The sequence below is a fragment of the Panicum virgatum genome, chromosome 2K (assembly GCF_016808335.1).
Source record: "Panicum virgatum strain AP13 chromosome 2K, P.virgatum_v5, whole genome shotgun sequence".
NCBI classification, from domain to species: Eukaryota; Viridiplantae; Streptophyta; class Magnoliopsida; order Poales; family Poaceae; genus Panicum; species Panicum virgatum.
This window is the reverse complement of record NC_053137.1, coordinates 55037924-55058811: the sequence shown is the minus strand read 5'-3', so window position 1 is coordinate 55058811 and position 20888 is coordinate 55037924. Positions and strand designations below refer to the sequence as shown.

The window sequence follows — 20888 nt, the reverse complement described above, 5'->3', positions numbered from 1 at the left end:
TGAACTAACATGGAGATCAGTCTCTACTCCTTTAAAGCGTGAGTGGTTCGTGCGTCACCCGTCCGACTCGCTCGAGCGGTCCGCCTCTGACAAAAACCGCCCCAGCCCCCACCCATCCGCACGTTCTATCATGGAAACAAAAGAAACCTACCTCCCAATGACCTTGTTCGACTCCTCGAAGAAAAGGAAACCGATCCTAGATCCCCTGCCGCCGCCTGGCCCTCGCCCACGCCACCATCGCGCTCGCCCGCGCTGCAGCGTTGTCCGCCTCCGCGCCGGTATCGCCCGCCTCGCCCTCCGGCCCCCTCCCTCCAGCACCGCCACCACGACGTCCGTCTCGCGCCGCCGCCCCCTCTGCCGTGCTCCAGACTTTCAGTATTCCGCCTCCCCCGCCGACGCCCTACGCTACCGGCGCGCCCCGTCGGCCGCCGCCTCCCGACTCCGGCACCGCCCCCGGTTACTCCTCCGTATCCTCGTCCTCGAATCCCGCCGATATAGGCCCATCGGCGTCCGCTCACATCCTTGCACGCCGCCACCTGCCTCCAAACTCGACCGGTCGACCCACTCACTTCCGCTCCCCCATCCACGAGCGTTATCAGATCCCCGTCGCCGATTCTACCACGACAGCGCGGCTGCGCTCATCGTCTCCGCATGGCTGCGCCTCTCCCTCCCAGCCGTCGTGACTACCATGACCCCATTGCCCACAAGTCCTCACTGTCGGTGAGCCTCCACTCCCTCCTCTCTCCCCTCTCCCTTCCCCTCTCTTCTTCCACATGCACAGAGAAATTTTATCTCCTAACCCTATATTTTGTTCTACCTCGTTGACACAACAAGGTTTGAAGGGGGAGAAGAAGAATAGGGGAGGAGCACGACCACCGACCATCTCTTTTGGCTCACGCGGCCAAATAGCACAACACCGCCGACTGTCGCCCCGCCTTTCTCCTAGGTATCATATTTTGGATTTATTCTTCCTCTCTTATCTCCCTCATATTCTGCCCACAACTATTGCAGAAAAGAGGATTCGTATAATAGCCCCGAGGTATGCCCCAGCCATATCTTCAATTAATCAATCCTTAGCATCCTACCAGATGATACAACATGTCTAGATGCACAAATAAAAGGGTGTTTGTAATCAATCGCTGGGTGGCTGGCACTGAAAATATATCTCTGTTCTGTGTTTATGGTTATCATTTTTCAGTTGCCTCTTTCAGAGCGAACTTCAGATTCAGTTTCAGCCTTACCACTTTTTTCTAACACCGATGAATTTTTCTTCTAGCAGTCTTCATTTTCCAGCACAAGATCGAAGTCTTCATTTTTCAGCACAAGATCGATGGTGCCACAGAGCGAGCCTGATGAGTTCACTTGTCACGCTGGACCTTAGCTTGATGATCTATAGGGTCTTTCATCATAATTAGGTAACTGACAATTAGAATGGAAAAACATATGCCAAGCATGGTGAATCAACTACGGCTGATGATTGCTCTGTACATATCCTACTTAAGCTATTTTTATTGATTGCTACTTCTGATGAAATCTCAAACTGAAGTTGCCCCACCATGATTATGTGATTTGTGCGTACACAGCTCTCTGATTTTTTTTAAAAAAAACTAATACTATCTACAATTATAGGTGCAACAATTGTAAGTTTGTTTAACTTTTTCTTACAGTTCCATTCAACAAAGGTAAAGCATGGGCGTGGGCAAGCGGCAGAGGCAAGAACGGCGGCGCAAGTGGCGGAGCGCCAGCGTGGTTGAATATGCTTTTACTATTTCTACATATAAGGGTGAATATGCTTTTACTAATTCTCTGTAGTTTTTGCAAGGTGATCGGTTTTTTAGACATCGAAGCTCTTGCTTTGGAAGGTTGTCACCATCCCAACCTGGATTTGAGGCTTAACTCCTTGCCCTCAAGTACAACAAGCTCACCAGCCTATATCTCACTTGCACTATTGGTGAGTGCTGCTGCTTTTCTGATTTCTTCAGCTGTTCTAATAGATTACTGAAAATCATTTCTTCTATTACTGTTAATTTCAGGCTGTGCTGATTCTCTTTTTTCCATAGTTAGGTGAATATCTTGGTATGCATAGATTAGTTCTCATAATCGCATGAACATAAAAAAACTTCAATTCTTAGGATGACCATTCACTCACTATATGGAACCGTAGCATATAACTTCTGTCATTTTGTTTGTCTATTGGTAGTTTTGGCCAGCCATCCAGTACTACTAAATATAATAGTAGACCCATGATTTGTGACTCATATCCTATGTGGTACCAAGGTGTTAAAAGTACTGCTCTATGTTCACATATTTGGACTTTCTTTTTTGGCTCAAACATGCTTCATCACTACCTGTATGATATCAGAGCAGCATGTTATCCCCTCTCTCCCTCTTTATTCTGATTTGAATAGAGTTCAATTCTTGTCCTTAACATGTGCAGTTTGAGATAAGCCAATAACCATTGGCCTCGAGTGGTGATCGAAAGATTTAATTTGAGAAGCTATTATGCTACAACTGCTGTCACTTTATTTCATTTCAACAGAAGTTTAGTTTACACCAGTTTAAGACTGAGCTATTGTCAGGTAACCAGCATGTATGTGGTTTTCAAAAATTAGTTGAAGCATGGAAAGGTATAATTATTAATGAATTTGGTCCATGGAATCACACACCGATTTGATGACCATACTGGTGATTTGGCTTTTCCTCTAGCTAGAAATTACAGATACTTGGCCAGTGCAAGGAATATTAAGACTAAAGTTGCTTGTAGCCATGAAAATAGTATTTTCTAGGTCTAAGTTATTTCCCTGTTTTTGGTAGCATGTTTGAATTACAGAATTATGTTCTTTCTGTCGACATATACACCTCTGAAAATCATAAATTAGAACAATGCTTGTTATTTATTGTTATTTAGTATATATATATATATTTCGCATCAATATTTTACGCCGCCGTGGCAACGCACGGGCACTCTACTAGTAGTAGATAACGGGTCAGTGGCTGACAGAAGGACAAGACAGAAACGTGATGGAGAGCGCGCGCACTAAGCACTCGATCGTGTGCCCCAGTCCCGTCGCCCCGCCTCTCCCCGGCTCCGCTTTCCAACCAACTTGCCGCCCGCCGGCCTGATCCCCGCGCCGCGCGCGATCCCGCGCCAGGGGAACGAGGAAAACACGGTGCCCCGTGCCCACCCGCGCGTACGGCGCGCACTCGGCGAGCCGGGCCGGCGGGTGCCCTCGTCGACGCTGGTCAGGGTTTTAGGCCGCGGCGAGCACGCGCGGCCGCACGATTCGGCGGCGCGGCGCGAGGCGCCCACCGCCCTTTTTTCGCCGGGGAAGAAAGCAATGCCGATGTGGTGGTGGGCGCAAGCTCTGCGTAGTCGCGTGGATGCTGTGCGTCACGCTCGTTTCCTAGGTCGACGGCTGTACCTGAACCGCACCTCGGACGGGGACTGCTCGGCCCCGGCCAAGGGTTCAGCTCCCCACGCCCAGGGTTCACCTTACCGGTGGAAACCGGTCCGGTTTGATAGGTTACCGGTCAAACCGGTCCGGTCCGGTTCCGGTTTGGGCCGGTACCAAACCGGCCCAAATTCAAAATTTAAATTTGAATTCAAAAAAATAAAAAAAATCTTAAAAATTCCTAAAAATACTTCAAGGTGCGACGAATTTAATGGTGTCAAATTTTCTCAAAAATTCGTTCGTTTAACATACTTTTCGGGCATTTAAAATTAAAACAAAAAAGAAAAAAATGACACGGCCCATTAAGAGTTTAAGACCCACTTGGTAAACCGGCCGGTATACCGGTCCAAACCAGTTACACATGCGATTTTAAATTTGGATTTGAATTCAAACCGATCAAACCGGCCGGTAAACCGATCAAACCGGTTGAACTGAGTTTTTTAAATTCAAATTTAAATTTGACCGATTTCTACCGGTAACCGGTCAAACTAGTCCGGTAAACCGGAACCGGTGGGCGCCGGTTCAGTCGGATAGGAAAACCTGCTCACGACTAATCTAGAAAAGGACCCGCGTCCAGTTGCAGCAGAATTGCAGAAAAAAAGGGTGGCAAAAGGGACCCCGGAAATGGGAGGAGCAATGAACGATGCCACGGAATTTTCCGAGAAGAATTGCTGGAGACTGGAGAGTGACACTTCCGCTTCGTGGAGCTGCTTGCTTGTGAATTATCGTTATTATCCTCGTACCCGGTGCTGCACTATCGGCTATCGCCGTCTCCTCGGACGCGCTATAAAAACGCAGCCCCCGGCGCCAGACTCTGGCCTCCTTCCACCTCCACCAGCCCAACAGAGAGCTCCACTTCAACTCCACTCCACTGGACACTTACCTAAACTGTCCCCGCTTCTTCCCGCCGCGCCCCACTACTCCCACCGAGCATGCGGCGCCTCCTGGCCTCCGTCGAGCGCCTGGCCGCGGTGGCCGCCGCGACGCCGGCGGCGGCGGCGTCGTCCGTGGGCGTCCACACGGACACGTTCCTCATCCTCGCCGCCGTGCTCTGCTTCCTGCTCTGCGTCGTCGGGCTCGCCTTCGTCGCGCGGTGCTCGCGGCTGTGCAACCCCTCGGCCTACTCCGTCGACGCAGGGCCCGGCGGCGGGGCGGCAATGCCGCCGCCGGCGGCGCGCAAGGGGGTGGAGAAGGAGGCGCTGCGGAAGCTGCCGACCGTGCCGTTCGAGGGGGCGGGGGGCGACGGCGGGGAGCGGCCGGAGTGCGCCATCTGCCTCGCCGAGTTCGCGCGCGGGGACGAGGTCCGCGCGCTCCCGCCGTGCGGCCACGCCTTCCACGCGGCCTGCGTCGACACCTGGCTCCTCTGCACCTCCACGTGCCCCTCCTGCCGCAGCGCGCTCGTGCTGCTGGCGCCGGCGGATCCTCCCCGTTGCTGCGCGTCGGCGCAGGCGGCCCCCGCGGGGCCAGAGTACTCCGCCACCGTCGTCGTCGAGCGCGGCCCTTGCCGGACGTCGGTGCCGTAGGCTGGCGAGCGCCCGTCCACGGGCACCAACACCTTGTACATACTCCACACCGTGCACGTACATACGCGCTCTGAAATCCCCTCCTTCCTGCCACGATCACTGATGGATTGCTGAAGCTGTACAGTGTGCAATGGTGATTCAGTCCATCGCTTGTACGTCCGCTTGGGACATTTTAACCCGATCTGTGAATACCAAGTTAAAAAGGCTTTCTTAACTATATGTGGCAAGAACATGTTCATTTTGGTTCCTCGCGGTTAACTGCAGATGTACGATAGGAAAAAGCACTCGAGAAAGAGAAAGAAAGAAAGAAAAAGAGCATCGACAGATTGATTAGGACGGCGCTTTTGTACTAGAGAGATGGATCATCATGGAATCCACGGGGGTGGAGATGGCGGCGGTCGCGTCGCTTTGATCGCATCGTGGCCGGCATGGTGGGGATGGGATGCGATATTTCGGTCACTGTACGATTCGCCCTGCTCACAAGTTCGGTCCGTGACGTGTGCGTACGCACGTACGGACACCAGTGTGAGGGAGTGCGCGCGGCGCTCGATGTCAACGGCCCATGGGCATGGGCAGTGCGTACTTGCCGTACGGGGCGGATGGGTGTATGTAAATTCTATATATCTTCCACAAAATTTTTTCATATCCACTTTCCAATATTTAAGATCCGTATAAATAATTATAGCTTTTGAATCCAATCAAATCCTAACTTTCTCTCTCCCTCACTCCTTCTCTCTCCAGATCCTCCCGCACGGCGCCCGCGCCGCTCGCCCCCGCCGGCCCCGCGCGGGCCACGCGCCCCCAACCGGCGCCGCACGCCCCGGCCGGCCACGCGCACCGCCGCAGGCTGCGCCCCCGCTGGCCACATGCGCCGCCCGCACCCCGCGCCGCCGCCAGCCGCTGGCACCGGAGAAGAAGATGAAAGAAAAAATATTTGTTCAACATTTTAAAAATTGGTTCAACATTTTTGAGATGCTAGTTCAACATTTTTTAGATATTGGTTCAATATTTTTGAGATGCTAGTTCAATATTTATTGGTTTAATATTTTTTGAGATGTTAATTTATGGGCCATCAGCTGAGTCGGGTCTTAATAGGCTTTATAAATAAATTGTTTATTCATCTTTCGGAAGAGATATAGGAGTCCCATGGGCGCAGCGTGGGCCGCCGCATGCCCGTCCGGCTTTGCTTATCATCGATCGTATCGCCAGAGGGAAAATTTGTCTACTGTCAGTAGAGTTTGATATAGCTGGCATTAGACAAGGGGTGGTGTGCTTTATATTTGCTATTTGGAACAAACTCTACCCACATGTATCTCGTATTAGTATGGATTGTGTTTTGAACAACATCATTGTCATTATTGACGTCAGATCAGTGTGTTGTTTGAGATGTATTGTAAATGAAAGAAAGTTTACATAAGTTTATTTCGAAAGAAAAAGGGAAGTTTACACGATGTACTCCCTCCATCCTATGCGTTTGGAAAAAATTCTACAAAGAGTGCAATTCTAGATATTGGATCTCAACTACCTGTCTAATTTAGTGGTTATATTTGATTTGCTTACAAAAACTGACCGCGTGTGGCAAAAAAAAAAAGAGGGTATGAGTTTTTTTTTCACGCCACCACTAATCTATCTGAAAAAATCAGCTAGAATTGTACTCTTCATGAAACGGAGGAAGTATACCATATAGCTTGCAAACGGTTTAGCATATACTATGCGCTAGCACATTATCTTTAAGAATATTTTGTTGGATTTTCTAAGATCCAGGATTGCATAACAGATATCAAAGGATATCAAAGAAGGTTAATGCAGTATCTTGAATAAAATCTTTTATAGATCAAGGTTTCAAATTCTGTTACTTCGAGACGTATTAAAATCACAAAAAGTCTGCATATCTCATAGCTTGCAAAATGGTTTAGCACTTGCACGTTAGCAATATCACCAAAAATAATTGTTGGATTTTGGTAGGAGGGCTGTATAGAAAATATCAAAGGATGCAAAGAGGGATAATGCAGTATCTTGAACGAAGTCTAGACCAACAACTATTCAACTTATATTCACTTTTATTTATCGATATAAAGATTTGGGTTAATAAATCTATGTGGCACAAAAGATTGTTCTCACTTAGGTTAGTCCCAGTGGAAAGTGTCATCGCACAGTTATCAAGACTGTGAACTAGGTAATCGAGCCGGAAGAGTATCATGACGATTACACTCTCCATTTCATAACACTTCCCCTCTTCTCTCTTCATAATAACTCTGTCACGTCAGCAATTTTAATATTCATGACACTCCTATGACACTCCACTATATATATCGAGAGTTGCACAATATTAATGTTAACCCTCTCTCTATTCCACAATAAATTGAATAATTAAATACATTGCTAAATTATAAAAAGATAAAAAAAAATGATAACCTCGGGTGGACACGACTAGTGTGGTAAGTAGGCTTTCTTCACCACAGCCCAAAAGGCCCAATTGACGAGCACAAACCATTTTTTTTGTTTTCTCTTTTCTTTTTTTTTCAGAAAACGCAGGCACCCCTTCGTCTCCGTCACCGACGGTTGAACCCAGCGGCCCAGCCCCAGCCTCCCAGGTGATGATGCGCTGCTCTCGCGGGCTCAGCCTCAGCCTCTTTTCCTTCGCGGTCTCATTTCGGCGCAACTTTGTTAGTTCCATATCAATTCATGTGGATCCCAATCACATTTCATGCCATTTCATCATTGCAGTGCGGAGATGCGAGGAACGAACAAAAAGGAAAACCGAAGATGGGCGGCGGCGCGGCGGCGTTGGTGTCAGACTGTCAGGACTCAGGAAGCCGAGCGCGCGTCGCGCTCGCATAGCCTCTGGGGTCTTGTACACGTGAGTCCGATTCCAGGGTCGATGCGTGCTTGCTCATTTGGTGGTTCCGATCCGGTGGGGGGGGGGGGTGCATTTCAGTCTGGTCCCTTGGTTCGGGGCTTATTTTGGTGAAATGTATGGATGCAGGATGACCCCGTATGCGAGGCGACGCAGGATCATCGGATGTAAATGGGAACCTAGATGTTACTGGGTGATGGACTAGCTGGGTCGTGGTCTGATGCTGACCGGGTCAGTTTTGCTGCTGATGGAAACCTAGATGCGTTTGCTGATGGAAACTTATGGTTTTAAGCGGTGGTATGCTTTGTATTTTGAATAATATGCTTTGTCAATGGGTGTGTATCAGTGATAGTGTACTTTGTGTTTTGGGCAAGCTCATCGTATTAGCGTCTTTCAAGGGTTTGTTTTTTGAACAAGCTCCACGAAACTTTAGTGTTTCCTAATTCCTACTTGGCGGTAATTGGTTCAAGCTTCATACTTTGGATGTTGCATGTGCAGGGGTGCTTTACTGGCCTATGAGTTTTTTGAATGTTGTACCAGGAAGCCAAGCTTGTTACATCCGCTGGATCAGATCCCAAAGGAACGGACATGAAGAAATAATGGTAAAAACCTGCTGTTTCATCCTTGTGTAGAAGTAAATAAATATTAGCTTTATGTTGCTGAACATACAGATTCTTCCATCATTGTTGTTAACTCGGACACTTAAGATCTTTTTCATCCCAAATGTTCACGTGGGTTTCCATTTTTATCTCCTTTGCGTAGTGTTAGTTTGATAATTGCTGTTACTCCTTATGCAGGGATGTGCCCCTTCTATCTCCTTAGGAAAAATTAGCCTCAAAGGCACATTCCAGATTTGCTTTTGAAGAAGTGGTTCTGCACATCGAGGAAAAATTGTGTCAGTCATTTTTTTTTGCTAATTATAGTAGTGGAATTTTTAATAAATATGTCAAATATTTTTCATAGCTACCTGCTGACACAAGTGAACAAACTGTTTGTTTCTGGCTTTGGTGTATCACTTGGCTACAAAGAAAGGCTTCACTGGTTCAAGGGCTGAGTTTATACGAGGCAGTGTCAGCTATCAGGTTTACCCATGGCTTGTGCAGTTAATTAACCCCCCAACATTTAAACTTTTGATCCCCAACATGATCTTTAGATACTTGAAATCTATCACTATGGATTAAGGAAAGAAAATTGACACAAAGTCAACATGTCATAGCTTGCAAACGGCTATCACTTACACGTTAGCAGTATCTCCAAGAATACTTTGCTGGATTTTTTTCAAGAGGGTCGAATATTGCGATATCTTGACGCCGATAAATGTTGTCATCATACAGCATAGATGATATTGGGTGTATAAATGTATGCAGCACTAAAGATTATTCTCATTATTAACTAGTGCATTACAGTAATGTTAAACCCAGTTTTTATTCCTGAAATGTAATTGAGAAATAAATGCATAATCCTTGTGCGATATGGCTGGATATCATTGTAAGCATGCTCGGCACAGTTTGGACCCTATATATTCCCTTTAAGGCTCAACTTTCTTTGACATAACAAAACCTCAAAGCTTTCGCTCTTTGCCAATACTTGGAAGATTAGATCCTTGCTCATGGAAAAGCGCTAGGTGGTTGTGTTGTTCTGATCCCGAATTTTTATTTGAGGATGAGCAATCTGAATCAAAGGTAAGGGAAATGATGATTTCTTTTTCTTTGCTTAGCTTATTTCGTGCTCATGCAAATCTCAGCTATCTGTTCCGATTGGATTGGCTATACACTTACATATTACCTTTACAACAGGGGGAAGGACTTCTTGGAAGTTATGGATCCAAAGAATACTCAAGAGTGGACATCCTGTGAAGAAGAGGAGTTCAAGGCACATTTTGCCGAGTTGTGGTATGAAAAATCATGTGACAGGATGGAAGCACTTGCAAAGAGGTTCCCTGCAAAGTCTATTCAGCAGTTGAGGGATAAATATGCTGAGGTCTTCGCGGATATGCTCTGTGGTGAGACAGATGGTGAACCAAGCAGAGATGATGCAACTGTTGATTGGGATGATTGGTGCAAACTTTTAGAAGGAGAGACACGGGACTTGGTTATGGACCCATTAGTTGAGACATCTTTATTTGAACCTTCCAAACAATTGTTATTCGGACCAGCTGGGGATCAGGAGGAAATACAAAAGTCACACTGCAAGTTATCACGGAAGAGGAAACAGTATTGGACTGCTGAGGAACACAGGTACTTTCAGTCATTCATCCTCTTTTTATTTATTTATCAACTTCTTGTTCCTTTATATTTTACTTCACTGTTAATATGCTTATGCATGTGTTGCCTTGTTCTTTGCATGTTAACTCTATAAAAGATGTATATAGTAGAGACTTGTTTCTGTTCTGATGTGTAGACTTCCACTGTATATGACATTGATGTTCCACTAAAATGTACTACATATATAGGGGTGCCGGGAAAAAAAACTAGCACTCTTATCTTCAGGTATATCACTAATATTCAATAATACACATACATATGATATCTTGGAAATTTGATTTCTGGCTTTTGGTTAGGAAAATATGCGCAGAATAATATTTCAAATATTGACCAAACAATATTATATGTATATGTATATGTGTGTGTGTGTGTGTGTGTGTGTGTATGTATATATATATGTATATATATATAATCTATTTAAGAAACTATGTGTTTGGCACACAAAATATTTTAATATAAAAATTCCATGCCAACGTAAGTGTTTTCGCTTACATTCCATGACAAAAACACTTGTTAATAATTAGCTCGTTGCTTTAGAAACACGAACTGTTTGGCCACCAATGGCCGGATATTTGCAGCTACCATACAAGAACGTCAGATTATTATCGTGGGTAGTTTAGGAAAACACTAAAACATCTTGCTCTGCCAACCCTTGTTTACTAAAATGGAAAATCTCTATGCGCAAAAGGTATGCTTGCAAAGTGAAATGGCACATGGTTTCTTTGCTTTTTTACCAAACTGTTTTGACTTTCTTTTCCTGGCAAGTTTTTTTTATTTATACCACAGGACATATGATATACATAGTATTAGAGGATATGCAGTGCCATATTTTTTTTTATCATTAGGCATGGGCATGAGCCTGTAAAACTTTGTTTATTCTCTGCTGCAGCTTTTTAAATAAATCTAAGGATTGGCTACTGTAGATGTGTTTGAGTTTTATGCACTTTACATACTTATCCCAACATCTGCCACCACTCCTACATATCAGAAGTGCTTGAGCGAAGACTAGAGTTGTTCATATCATAGTCATCTCCATAACATTATCCTAATCGAACACGTTATTGAGCCTAGAAAACTCCATGGAACTACAAGACCAAAATAAGGATCTTGTGACATAGATATGACTAAAACTACCTCAACACCCATCTTTTCTTTTCATATATCCATATGTTGTCAATCAAGCAAACAGGCCATCATCTTCAAATTGAAATATGCATCGTGGAGACTTTTATATAAAAAATTATTTTCATGTGAAACTCAGATGGAGTCCTGTGTTTGTAGCCTTGAAAACACAAATGGATATATTGAATTTATAGTTGCACTTCATTGCCTGGGAGAACTTATAAAGCTACATGCAAATGCAGGGATTTTCTACATGGTGTGAATTGCCTGGGACGAGGTGCGTGGAAATTCATCTCCGAGTATTTCGTCCCTTCCAGGACCCCAGCGCAGCTAGCAAGCCATGCTCAGAAGTACTTCGACAGAATAGAGAAGAATGAGCTAGATGACACGAGGCAGAGGCATAGCATCAATGATGTCAGGCTTGTCAACCATGGTATGAACATTTCTGGCCACTCCTGTACTGCCCCAGGGAAGGGGAAAGGAATTGCATCAAGCATCCCGCCAATAATCCTAACTGAGGACATAGATATTCTGCCGAGTCTGGCACAGGGAATGCCTGAATTTGGGCAAGCGAGTAACAGTCCAAGCAACTTAGCAGAACAGATGACACATGACAATCATATATCAGAGAGTTTCCAGTTGGAAGTTTCAGGCATCCCATCACCAAGAGTGCAGGGGAGTGTTATGCTTGATCAATCCAGGGAAGAAAATAGGGCCTACCCCAGCCGCAAGAGAAGCATTGGCGCAGCCACCAACAGGAGGTGCGAGAAGAAAAGAATGCTCCCTGGTGTCCTGACTGCCCAAACCCCACAAGCTCTGCAATTTGGGCAAGGAAGCAATGGCACAGCCAATTTATCATACGAGATAGTGCCCATCAAGCGGCACAATTTACACCAAAACGTGCCACCATTCTGAAGCTTGGTGGAAGCCCTCCTGTTAGAGCAAATATGCTTTGATTTGCACTTCCAGGTGGGTTATATGTGTAATGTTGATGCAGTGACAGGCTGAACTAGTATAATTGCCTGCCTTCATAATAACGAAGCTGTGTTTGGCTTCACCAGCATCTGGCCCATGATGTGATACGGAAACCAGTTAATGTTTGCCTTTGGTATAATTATTATGTTCTGTGAACTTAATCTATCTACCAGTACTTTGTTTGAGATATAATAGCCTCTGATATCTATTTGGCTGTTGTGTTGTTGATCTTTTTTTTTATTGTTGTTGCTAAGCTGTGTGGCTTGTATGATTGCTTGTATGAAACGTGGCTGATTCTGAACTTCTGAAACCCAAAGTTTGCGGCTGAATCTGAAGCTACCGGCTGATCAGGTTTGAATGCTAGTTCACGTTGCCGTTGGGCAGGCTTCGGGCATACCCGCACCTTCCCCACCCCGTACCCATAAGTTAATTACCCAACCAATGCCTTCCCCGTACCGTGCCACTTTGAATTCCCCGTACCCATTGGATAATGGGTAAATAATGTGGATATGGGTAAACCCTTTAATATCCGATTCCACAGACCACATGTATTCCATCCGTCACTGCGGCAGCAACACAAGTAAATAAACTAGACTGGTCAGCTACATTCAAGCTGTGAAGTGAACTTGATTGGTGCAATTAACAAATCCTGATCACTGACAGTAGAGATTGATCGCTTCATTCTTATAATACAATATAACATTAATCTCAGATAATTAAATAACCAACGAATATCAGAGACAGGCTAAGTCACTTGTCCAGACAAATGGAGATGCACAGATCACATTGTGAACTTTAGAACCTAAGTCACTTGTCCAAATTACTGGACATGTACAATAATCATAGCATGAGCACTGACCAATCCTTTCATGCCTATTTGTAGAGTACAAGATAACCAGAAATATAGTAGAAGTACGAAACAAAAGGCCTTCACATCTCATAGCGACCTTGCCTATGAGATGGGAGTTAAAATGATGTATAGCTACTTGACAGCAAAACAAAGCACTCAGGGACTGCAAAATTGTATGGGAACCTAGTCTGATCCTGCTCCTGCAACAAAGAAAGATGGGAGTTAAAATGATGAATAGCTACTTGACAATACAACAGTAAGCCTAGCTAATTAGCTATTGCATACAAAAAATATACTACAACACAATTGTAAGCAGCAATCATATGAAGCAAATAAGAAAAGCTAGTGGTGCCATGCAATACTGCAAGAAGTAGGGTAAAACATGAAAGCCTACCTTAATCACCATCAATTTGATCTTCTTGATTTGGAGTTGGTACAGATGATTCATAAGTAGATATGTTATCTTCAACAACTCAAGGATCGACTGTTTGATATAAAATAATGTTAGAAAGCCTATATATAAGTACCAAAAATATTATTTAGGAGTAGAAATATGCACCTGGTATGCGACCTTTGAGCCAATCATGTGAACACATTATAGCCTCAATTGTTTCTGGGAGCAGGTTGCAGCGATAATCATCAAGTATTCTCTTAGTAGAACAGAAAATTGACTCTGAGGCCACGGTTGAAAGTGGAACACTCAATATATCACGAGCCATCCGAGAAATGATTGGATATTTTGGGCCATTAACCCTCCACCAAGCCATAATATCAAAAGAACTATTGCCAATTCCAAGAGAAGACGGGTCTTCAAGATAGATCTCCAACTCTGATTTACTATGACGACTTGAATTGCTCTCATATATAAATCTCTCTAGTCTCAATCTGGTTGCAAGCAAACTAGATGATGACTGTGTTGAACTAGGTATTGTTGCCTCAGAATTCCTTGATGAGTTACCATCTGATGATGGTTGGGAGGGTTGACTTGCATATTCATTAAACAACTCAAGAAATGATTTTCTTGCAGATTCAATTCTTAGATCAGCCACAAATGGATCATAAAGCAATTTATAGTAGTACTCAATGGATTTCATTTTGTAGCGAGGGTCAAGAATTATTGCAATTTCTAATAATTTATTTGCAATGTCCCAATATTTCTCAAATTTATCCACCATTGGTACAGCCATTGATGCAACAAATGTATCAATACCGAACTGCCACTCCCGGAGAAGAAGATAAATTCCACAGAAATCATTGAAGTACAGACTTAAAGGGGGATATTTTGTGCCTGAAACTCTTTTTGTAACCTCATAAAAGACCTTGAGGCAATCTACTACACATTGAATATGCTGCCAGTCCTCATTGGAAGGTAAGAACTTGTAAGAGCTAGATGACACGAGGCAGAGGCATAGCATCAATGATGTCAGGCTTGTCAACCATGGTATGAACATTTCTGCCCACTCCTGTACTGCACCAGGGAAGGGGAAAGGAATTGCATCAAGCACCCCGCCAAGGCGCCAACAATCCTAACTGAGGACATAGATATTCTTCATAGTCTGGCACAGGGAATGCCTGAATTTGGGCAAGCGAGTAACAGTCCAAGCAACTTAGCAGAACAGATGACACATGACAATCATATATCGGAGAGTTTCCAGTTGGAAGTTTCAGGCATCCCATCACCAAGAGCGCAGGGGAGTGTTATGCTTGATCAATCCAGGGAAGAAAATAGGGCCTACCCCAGCCGCAAGAGAAGCATTGGCGCAGCCACCAACAGGAGGCGCGAGAAGAAAAGAATGCTCCCTGGTGTCCTGACGGCCGAAACCCCACAAGCTCTGCAACTTGGGCAAGGAAGCAATGGCTCAGCCAATTTATCATATGAGATAGTGCCCATCAAGCGGCACAATTTACACCAAAACGTGCCACCATTCTGAAGCTTGGTGGAAGCCCTCCTGTTAGAGCAAATATGCTTTGATTTGCACTTCCAGGTGGGTTATATGTGTAATGCTGATGCAGTGACAGGCTGAACTAGTATAATTGCCTGCCTTCATAATAACGAAGCTGTGTTTGGCTTCACCAGCATCTGGCCCATGATGTGATACGGAAACCAGTTAATATTTGCCTTTTGGTATAATTATGTTCTGTGAACTTAATCTATCTACCAGTACTTTGTTTGAGATATAATAGCCTCTGCTATCTATTTGACTGCTGTGTTGTTGATCATTTTTTTTATTGTTGTTGCTAAGCTGTGTGGCTTGTATGAAACGTGGCTGATTCTGAACTTCTGAAACCCAAAGTTTGCGGCTGAATCTGAGGCTACCGGATGATCAAGTTTGAATGCTAGTGCCCTGGAGACAAGGCTGCTGCTTGCTGGTAAGAATGTTGCGTCCAAGGAGAAATGGAACAAAGTCAGTTTGTGGATATTCGTTGCTTCCCAAGAATTTCTGGTCAGGATTTGCTTATTTCCTTTTGCACTGAACCTTTTGGTCTTTCTTGCCTTGGTGATTTATATGCCGATGAGCTGTTGTTTTGCAATGTGCACCGGTGCTGGTAGCAGCATGCCAACATTGGGTTCAGTTTCCGGACGCAAAGAGTGCCGGTTAGCACTTAGCAGGGTCAGGAACCTGGTTGGGGACCGTGGTAACCGGTAAGATGCTCACATGCCTCTATTTCACCTTTATCTGTTGGATGAACTTACCTCCGGTTACATCTGACCTGGTAGTGGCTTGTCTGTTGGATGAACTTAAGGCTATCTCCAACCATTCCCCACATCCAACTCCCCCCAAACGTACTATTTATTATATTTTACTACCTCCCTCTAAAAGATTCCTCCCTCTATAACTCCTTCTCTCCGACCATTCCCCTCATATATATTCCCCCTATATACTATCACTCATTAACTAACTATTTATTTAATGTTTTTGAATTTAAAAAAATCATACTGTATTTGTACTATCATAATACGCATTATCGTCATGTTACGAGGCTCAAACGGGACTAATATCACGAAAAAACGGTGTAATTAAAGATATAGGAAAAGTTGGAACTCACTCTATATGTGAGAGGATTCAACTCCCCACATATAAGGGGAGCTGTGGGGGAGCCGTTGGAGCGCTCGCTCCCCCCAAAGCCCCCCTACGCAGGGTGGGGGCGGTTTAGGGTGCGTCCTTGGAGCAAGCCTTACCTCTGGTTACATCCGACCTGGTTCTGGAGTAGCAGTTTGATGCGAAACAATTCTTTGCTCGCATGAATCGAGGAAGAGAATCATACAACCAAACATGACCTCAGATTTTTTTTCCTAATTAAAACGAAAAACATGGTTTTTAGAAACCGGTGTATTGTTCGCTGCAGCGTTAGAAATCGAGTTTTGGCCGCCTCTGTTGAAACTGGTACTTTGCCTTTGTCAGATCATTGAGGCTGTGTTTAGTTCTCCCAACTCCTCTAAACTTTCTAAATTTTCCATCACATCGAAACATTAAATATAGCAAATGACTCATGCATGAAGTATTAAATGTAGATAAATAAAAAATTAATTGCATAGTTTTGATGTATGTTGTGAGACGAATCTTTTGAGCCTAGTTAGTCTATTGTAGGATAATATTTACCACATACATACAAACGAAAAGTGCTACAGTACTTTAAATATAGCAAATGACTCATGCATGAAGTATTAAATGTAGATAAATAAAAAATTAATTGCATAGTTTTGATGTATGTTGCGAGACGAATCTTTTGAGCCTAGTTAGTCTATTGTAGAATAATATTTACCACATACATACAAACGAAAAGTGCTACGGTACTTTTCGCATTCTTTTTGCAACTAAACACAGGCTAAAGCTGAAACGTGAAGCCTCCCGTTCCCGTGGCATCTTCTCGTTTTCCCCTGCCTCAGGAAGCTGTGGGCCTCTTGGCCATGTTGGGATCAGTTTCGGATTTTTAGGAACAGTGTGTGCATGTTTTCCGATAGAAAAATATCGCATATAGTACTAAATGAAGTCTATTTGCGAAATTTTTTTAGAATGAGTGTAACTTTTCGCGACGAATCTAATGACGGTAATTAATCGATGATTGGCTACAGTGATACTACAGTAACTATCTTCTAATCACGCGGTCAAAGACCTCATTAGATTGTTCAGGATTCCTAGCGCAGAATTCTGAAGTTGGTTTTGTGAATTAACTTTGTTTGACACCTTAATTAACTGTCAAAATTGATAAAATTACTAGTCCATATTTTTCAGTCCAAACCAAACAGAGCCCTTGTGGCATCGGTCCCCACTGGGCAGGCCCAGCCAAGGGAAGCTTACATCTTACGTTGTCATCTAGCCCTCCAAAAAAACAAAAAAAATGTGTCCTCTAGCGCTCACTGACATGGGGCCCCCAGCTAGGGTTTAAGGTCCCTCTCCTTGGTTTGGACAAGTCAGCCGTTCAACGACAAGGGGAGGGCAACTGGGCAAGCGGAAGGCACGCGGCCCCGCTACGTGGTCCATTCCTAGTCCAGACTCCAACATCGCCGGAGCGGAGGCGAGCACGCTGATCGATTCCGATCCGCGCGCGAATGGGCGACGCGGGGGCCGCCGCGAGGGCGGCGAGGGGCGACGGGGCGGCGGCGGCGGGCATGCGGGTGTTCTCCCCGGAGTACTACGCGCTCTGCGCCGGCGGCGGGATGCTGGCGGCGGGCGCCACGCACCTCGCCATCACCCCGCTCGACGTGCTCAAGGTCAACATGCAGGTGAGTCGGCTTTCTCGGCGGGTCGGGTGCTCAGGATGCAGTCATGCGGCGCTGCCGTGTGGCGTGCGGCAGCAGCGGCACCTTTGTTCTGCTGCGGCGGGAGGATGTTTTGTTCGGGGGGTTTGTGCTGCTGTTGTTACTTCCAATGCTATGCGAATTTGGGGTTTTCAATCAGTTAACTCTAGTAGTGAGCTTGATATGTTAGGGGTGCGCACTAGAACTTACTGCTGAAATGCTTCTGTGGAGAATCATTCGCTTTAGAGCTTGGTGAAAGATGTTGAAACAGAAGTTAGATGCTTAGCTTCTGCGATGAACAGAAGATGGAATTGAGGGGATTTAGGTGAATAATTTCACAGTTTTGAACTGATTAATTGGCATTTATGTACATACCTTTCGATATCTACTGTAATGCCTAATCACTGTTACAGAAAAGGTGCTTTCAGTTTATAATTCGTTTCCCTTGCTTTATCTGTCAGGTGAATCCGATGAAGTATAGCAGTATTTTTGCTGGACTGAACGTTCTTGTGAAAGAAGAGGGACCTTCGTCACTTTGGAGAGGATGGGGAGGGAAATTTTTGGGCTACGGTGTTCAGGGTGGCTGCAGGTTTGGTCTCTATGAGTATTTCAAGAAGAGGTACTCTGACATGCTACCAGACAGTAACAAGAGCACCATATACTTCCTTAGCAGTGCCTCTGCTCAAATCATAGCTGATGTTGGCCTGTCCCCATTTGAATCGGTTAAAGTCCGTGTTCAGACACAGCCCATGTTTGCAAAAGGCTTGATTGATGGCTTTCCAAGGGTGTATGCAACCGAAGGCCTGTCTGGGTAAGCTATCATGAATAAGATATAGATCATTATTACCAACTTGATGCATTCTCTGTATGCTTGAAGATGCAAGCCTTCATCTACCGTCCTGAGAAAAATATAATTCTTGTTCTGTTGCAGCTTTTACAGGGGGCTTTTACCTCTTTGGGGACGGAATCTTCCATGTAATTGCACTCCCCCTACCCCCCACCCCTGCTTTGTACATGTTCTATTTCTGAAAATGCTGCTTAATCAGATAAAGTAATGTGTGTGATGGTTATGTGACTTGGTGCTGCATCAAATATTCAAATCTGTTTAGTTTTGGACCTTAGCATTTATTTCTTTCCGTTTCATGCATGTTATGTAAGAATGGGTACAAATTTGCTTGCCTTCACTGATTCATCAGACTGAATTACATTTCTTACCCTGGTTATTAAGTTTGAGAAGCAATCGCTGCTGCATTAGTATCTCTACTTTTTCAAACTTCTTTCTTTTGGAGACTATGATGTCATACTCAGTGAACTAAGAAACTTATAAAATCAGCATCGGCAATCATCTCTTCTTCCAATATCTTGAATCGCCTCCCCTATGCTATGTTTGAATCTTCTCCAGTTCCTCCACTGTGTCACTTCATTAATGCATCTTTTGGTTTCGAGATGTTAATCTTCTTATCTTCAGATACCTTTTATCTTTTATTTACCGTGCTATCCTCTTCTTGTAGTTTCCATGCTTATGTTTTCGACATTTGAGCATACTGTGGACTTCCTATATCAGAAAGTTATTCAAAAGAGAAAGGAGGACTGCTCAACAATCCAGCAGCTTGGTGCTACTTGTCTGGCTGGTTACATCTCTGGTGCTGTTGGTACTGTTGTTTCGAATCCTGCAGACAATATTGTCTCATCCTTGTACAACAAAAAGGCTGAAAACATCATACATGTAAGAATATAATTTTAATTTTTGATCCAAGGAATTCATTGTCGTTACGGTCCACCATTACATTGATCATTAGCATGCCATTAATCTAATGCTCCCATCTTACGCTTTCAGGCTGTGAAAAGTATCGGGCTTCGTAATTTGTTCATAAGAAGCCTGCCCATTCGGATCACCCTTGTTGGACCCGTCATAACCATGCAATGGTTCTTCTATGATACAATCAAGATACTGACTGGATTGTAAGTCTGCAATTTCCCTGTTAGCTCAAGTGTATTCCTGTTTTATAAACTGAATAAGCATGGTTTGAAATGTTGATAGCTCTATGTACAACTGGACTTTAATTTTACAATTATCAAGCTTGATGTCATACTATATAATAACAAAATGGCCTAGTGATACTGTCACAAAGAAGATTGTATGTCTGTGCAGGTATCTAAATTGAAACCTATCTGTCAAAAAGGACGGACTAAACTAAAAATGTTTTGAAATGAAGAACACGAACATCATGTACTTACTAACCGTTAGCTGAGGTCTGGTTTCTCTACACGAGCACCCTCTTTGAACAGTGTGTGTAGCTATACATTGATAGTGATAATAAAGAAATTCATGTTGCCTCCTATGATTGGTTTGTCAATCACACATTCAGACGCACCACCTAGCTTACGAGTACCAGTTGGACAATGAAAACTTGGTGTCATGCTTATCAATATCAACAAGGCAAACACATTGATATCCATCTCAAATGTGTCAATATCCATTTATTTGTAATTAGCGTAACGCGTTTATTTGGATTCCTGGTACATTTCTTTGCTAACTTTATTATGACTGTAAATCTGTTCATTTCAGGCCAACGAGTGGTGGGCTCCCCCGTGATTTGGAAGAACTTAACGTATAATCTGAACAGTTTCAGATAGGTTTTGTGATGCATTTTTTGGTATCATACAGACAAGTATTGTCTACCGTTCTGACTTGCTACGGGGAAGAGTATGATTGGTAGTTTCAGCAAACAAGCTACTGACCGAAATACATCGTGTTTAAGATTTCTGTGGCTGCATATGAAAAATGGCTGCCTCGCATTGTATGTTTCTGCACGTCTTAACCTTGAGCTTCAGCCCCCCTCCAGGTACAGCATTGTGGTCAGGTGGTGCTTTACCGGGGCATTCATGATGCTCAGTATTTATTAAGGTTGATGTATATGAGAAAATTATGCACTCCTCATGTATACATGCAACCTTGTAGTGTAAATAATCCTTTTGAAGAATCGAGAATTGAGTGAAATTCTGTGTTATGTTACTGCTCTTGATTTTTCTTTCTGTCTTATAGTTGATACTTCTTGAAGGCATTCGCCACTGCCTATGTTCAGGTTCAGCAATGCCAATTG

General features: G+C 44.2%; 3 protein-coding genes and 1 long non-coding RNA gene across 11 annotated transcripts; 3 read left to right on the top strand and 1 right to left on the bottom strand.

The window, feature by feature from the left end:
• Positions 1–4260: 4260 nt before the first annotated feature.
• On the top strand, positions 4261–5189 carry LOC120686472 (probable E3 ubiquitin-protein ligase ATL44). The gene has a single exon (XM_039968703.1). The coding sequence runs from the start codon at positions 4385–4387 to the stop codon at positions 4973–4975; it is 591 nt and encodes a 196-aa protein (XP_039824637.1). The 5' UTR covers positions 4261–4384; the 3' UTR covers positions 4976–5189.
• Positions 5190–7468: 2279 nt separating this feature from the next.
• Positions 7469–12385, top strand: LOC120686455. 5 transcript variants are annotated; one of them, XM_039968693.1, is made up of 7 exons: positions 7469–7569; positions 7703–7835; positions 7962–8129; positions 8331–8434; positions 8630–8914; positions 9629–10069; positions 11461–12385. In XM_039968693.1, exons 6-7 carry the CDS (start codon positions 9651–9653, stop codon positions 12131–12133), a joined length of 1092 nt encoding a protein of 363 aa, XP_039824627.1. In that variant the 5' UTR covers positions 7469–7569; positions 7703–7835; positions 7962–8129; positions 8331–8434; positions 8630–8914; positions 9629–9650; the 3' UTR covers positions 12134–12385. The 5 variants fall into 5 exon arrangements, with proteins under 5 accessions (XP_039824627.1, XP_039824619.1, XP_039824611.1 ...); XM_039968685.1 differs by having other exon boundaries at positions 8630–9514; XM_039968677.1 differs by having other exon boundaries at positions 7962–8063; positions 8630–10069.
• A 485-nt stretch (positions 12386–12870) lies between these two features.
• LOC120686449 lies at positions 12871–13673 on the bottom strand. The gene is made up of 2 exons (XR_005680189.1): positions 13438–13673; positions 12871–13243 (listed from the first exon to the last, which is right to left on the bottom strand). It is a non-coding gene; the product is annotated as an uncharacterized LOC120686449 (long non-coding RNA).
• Positions 13674–17491: 3818 nt separating this feature from the next.
• LOC120686395 (mitochondrial phosphate carrier protein 1, mitochondrial-like) lies at positions 17492–20849 on the top strand. Of its 4 annotated transcripts, none has more exons than XM_039968605.1 (7): positions 17492–17769; positions 18246–18373; positions 18455–18595; positions 18716–18759; positions 19296–19510; positions 19622–19746; positions 20354–20849. In XM_039968605.1, exons 1-7 carry the CDS (start codon positions 17596–17598, stop codon positions 20400–20402), a joined length of 876 nt encoding a protein of 291 aa, XP_039824539.1. In that variant the 5' UTR covers positions 17492–17595; the 3' UTR covers positions 20403–20849. The 4 variants fall into 4 exon arrangements, with proteins under 4 accessions (XP_039824539.1, XP_039824544.1, XP_039824531.1 ...); XM_039968610.1 differs by having other exon boundaries at positions 17493–17769; positions 18458–18595; XM_039968597.1 differs by having other exon boundaries at positions 17494–17769; positions 18246–18595.
• The last annotated feature ends 39 nt before the right edge of the window (positions 20850–20888 follow it).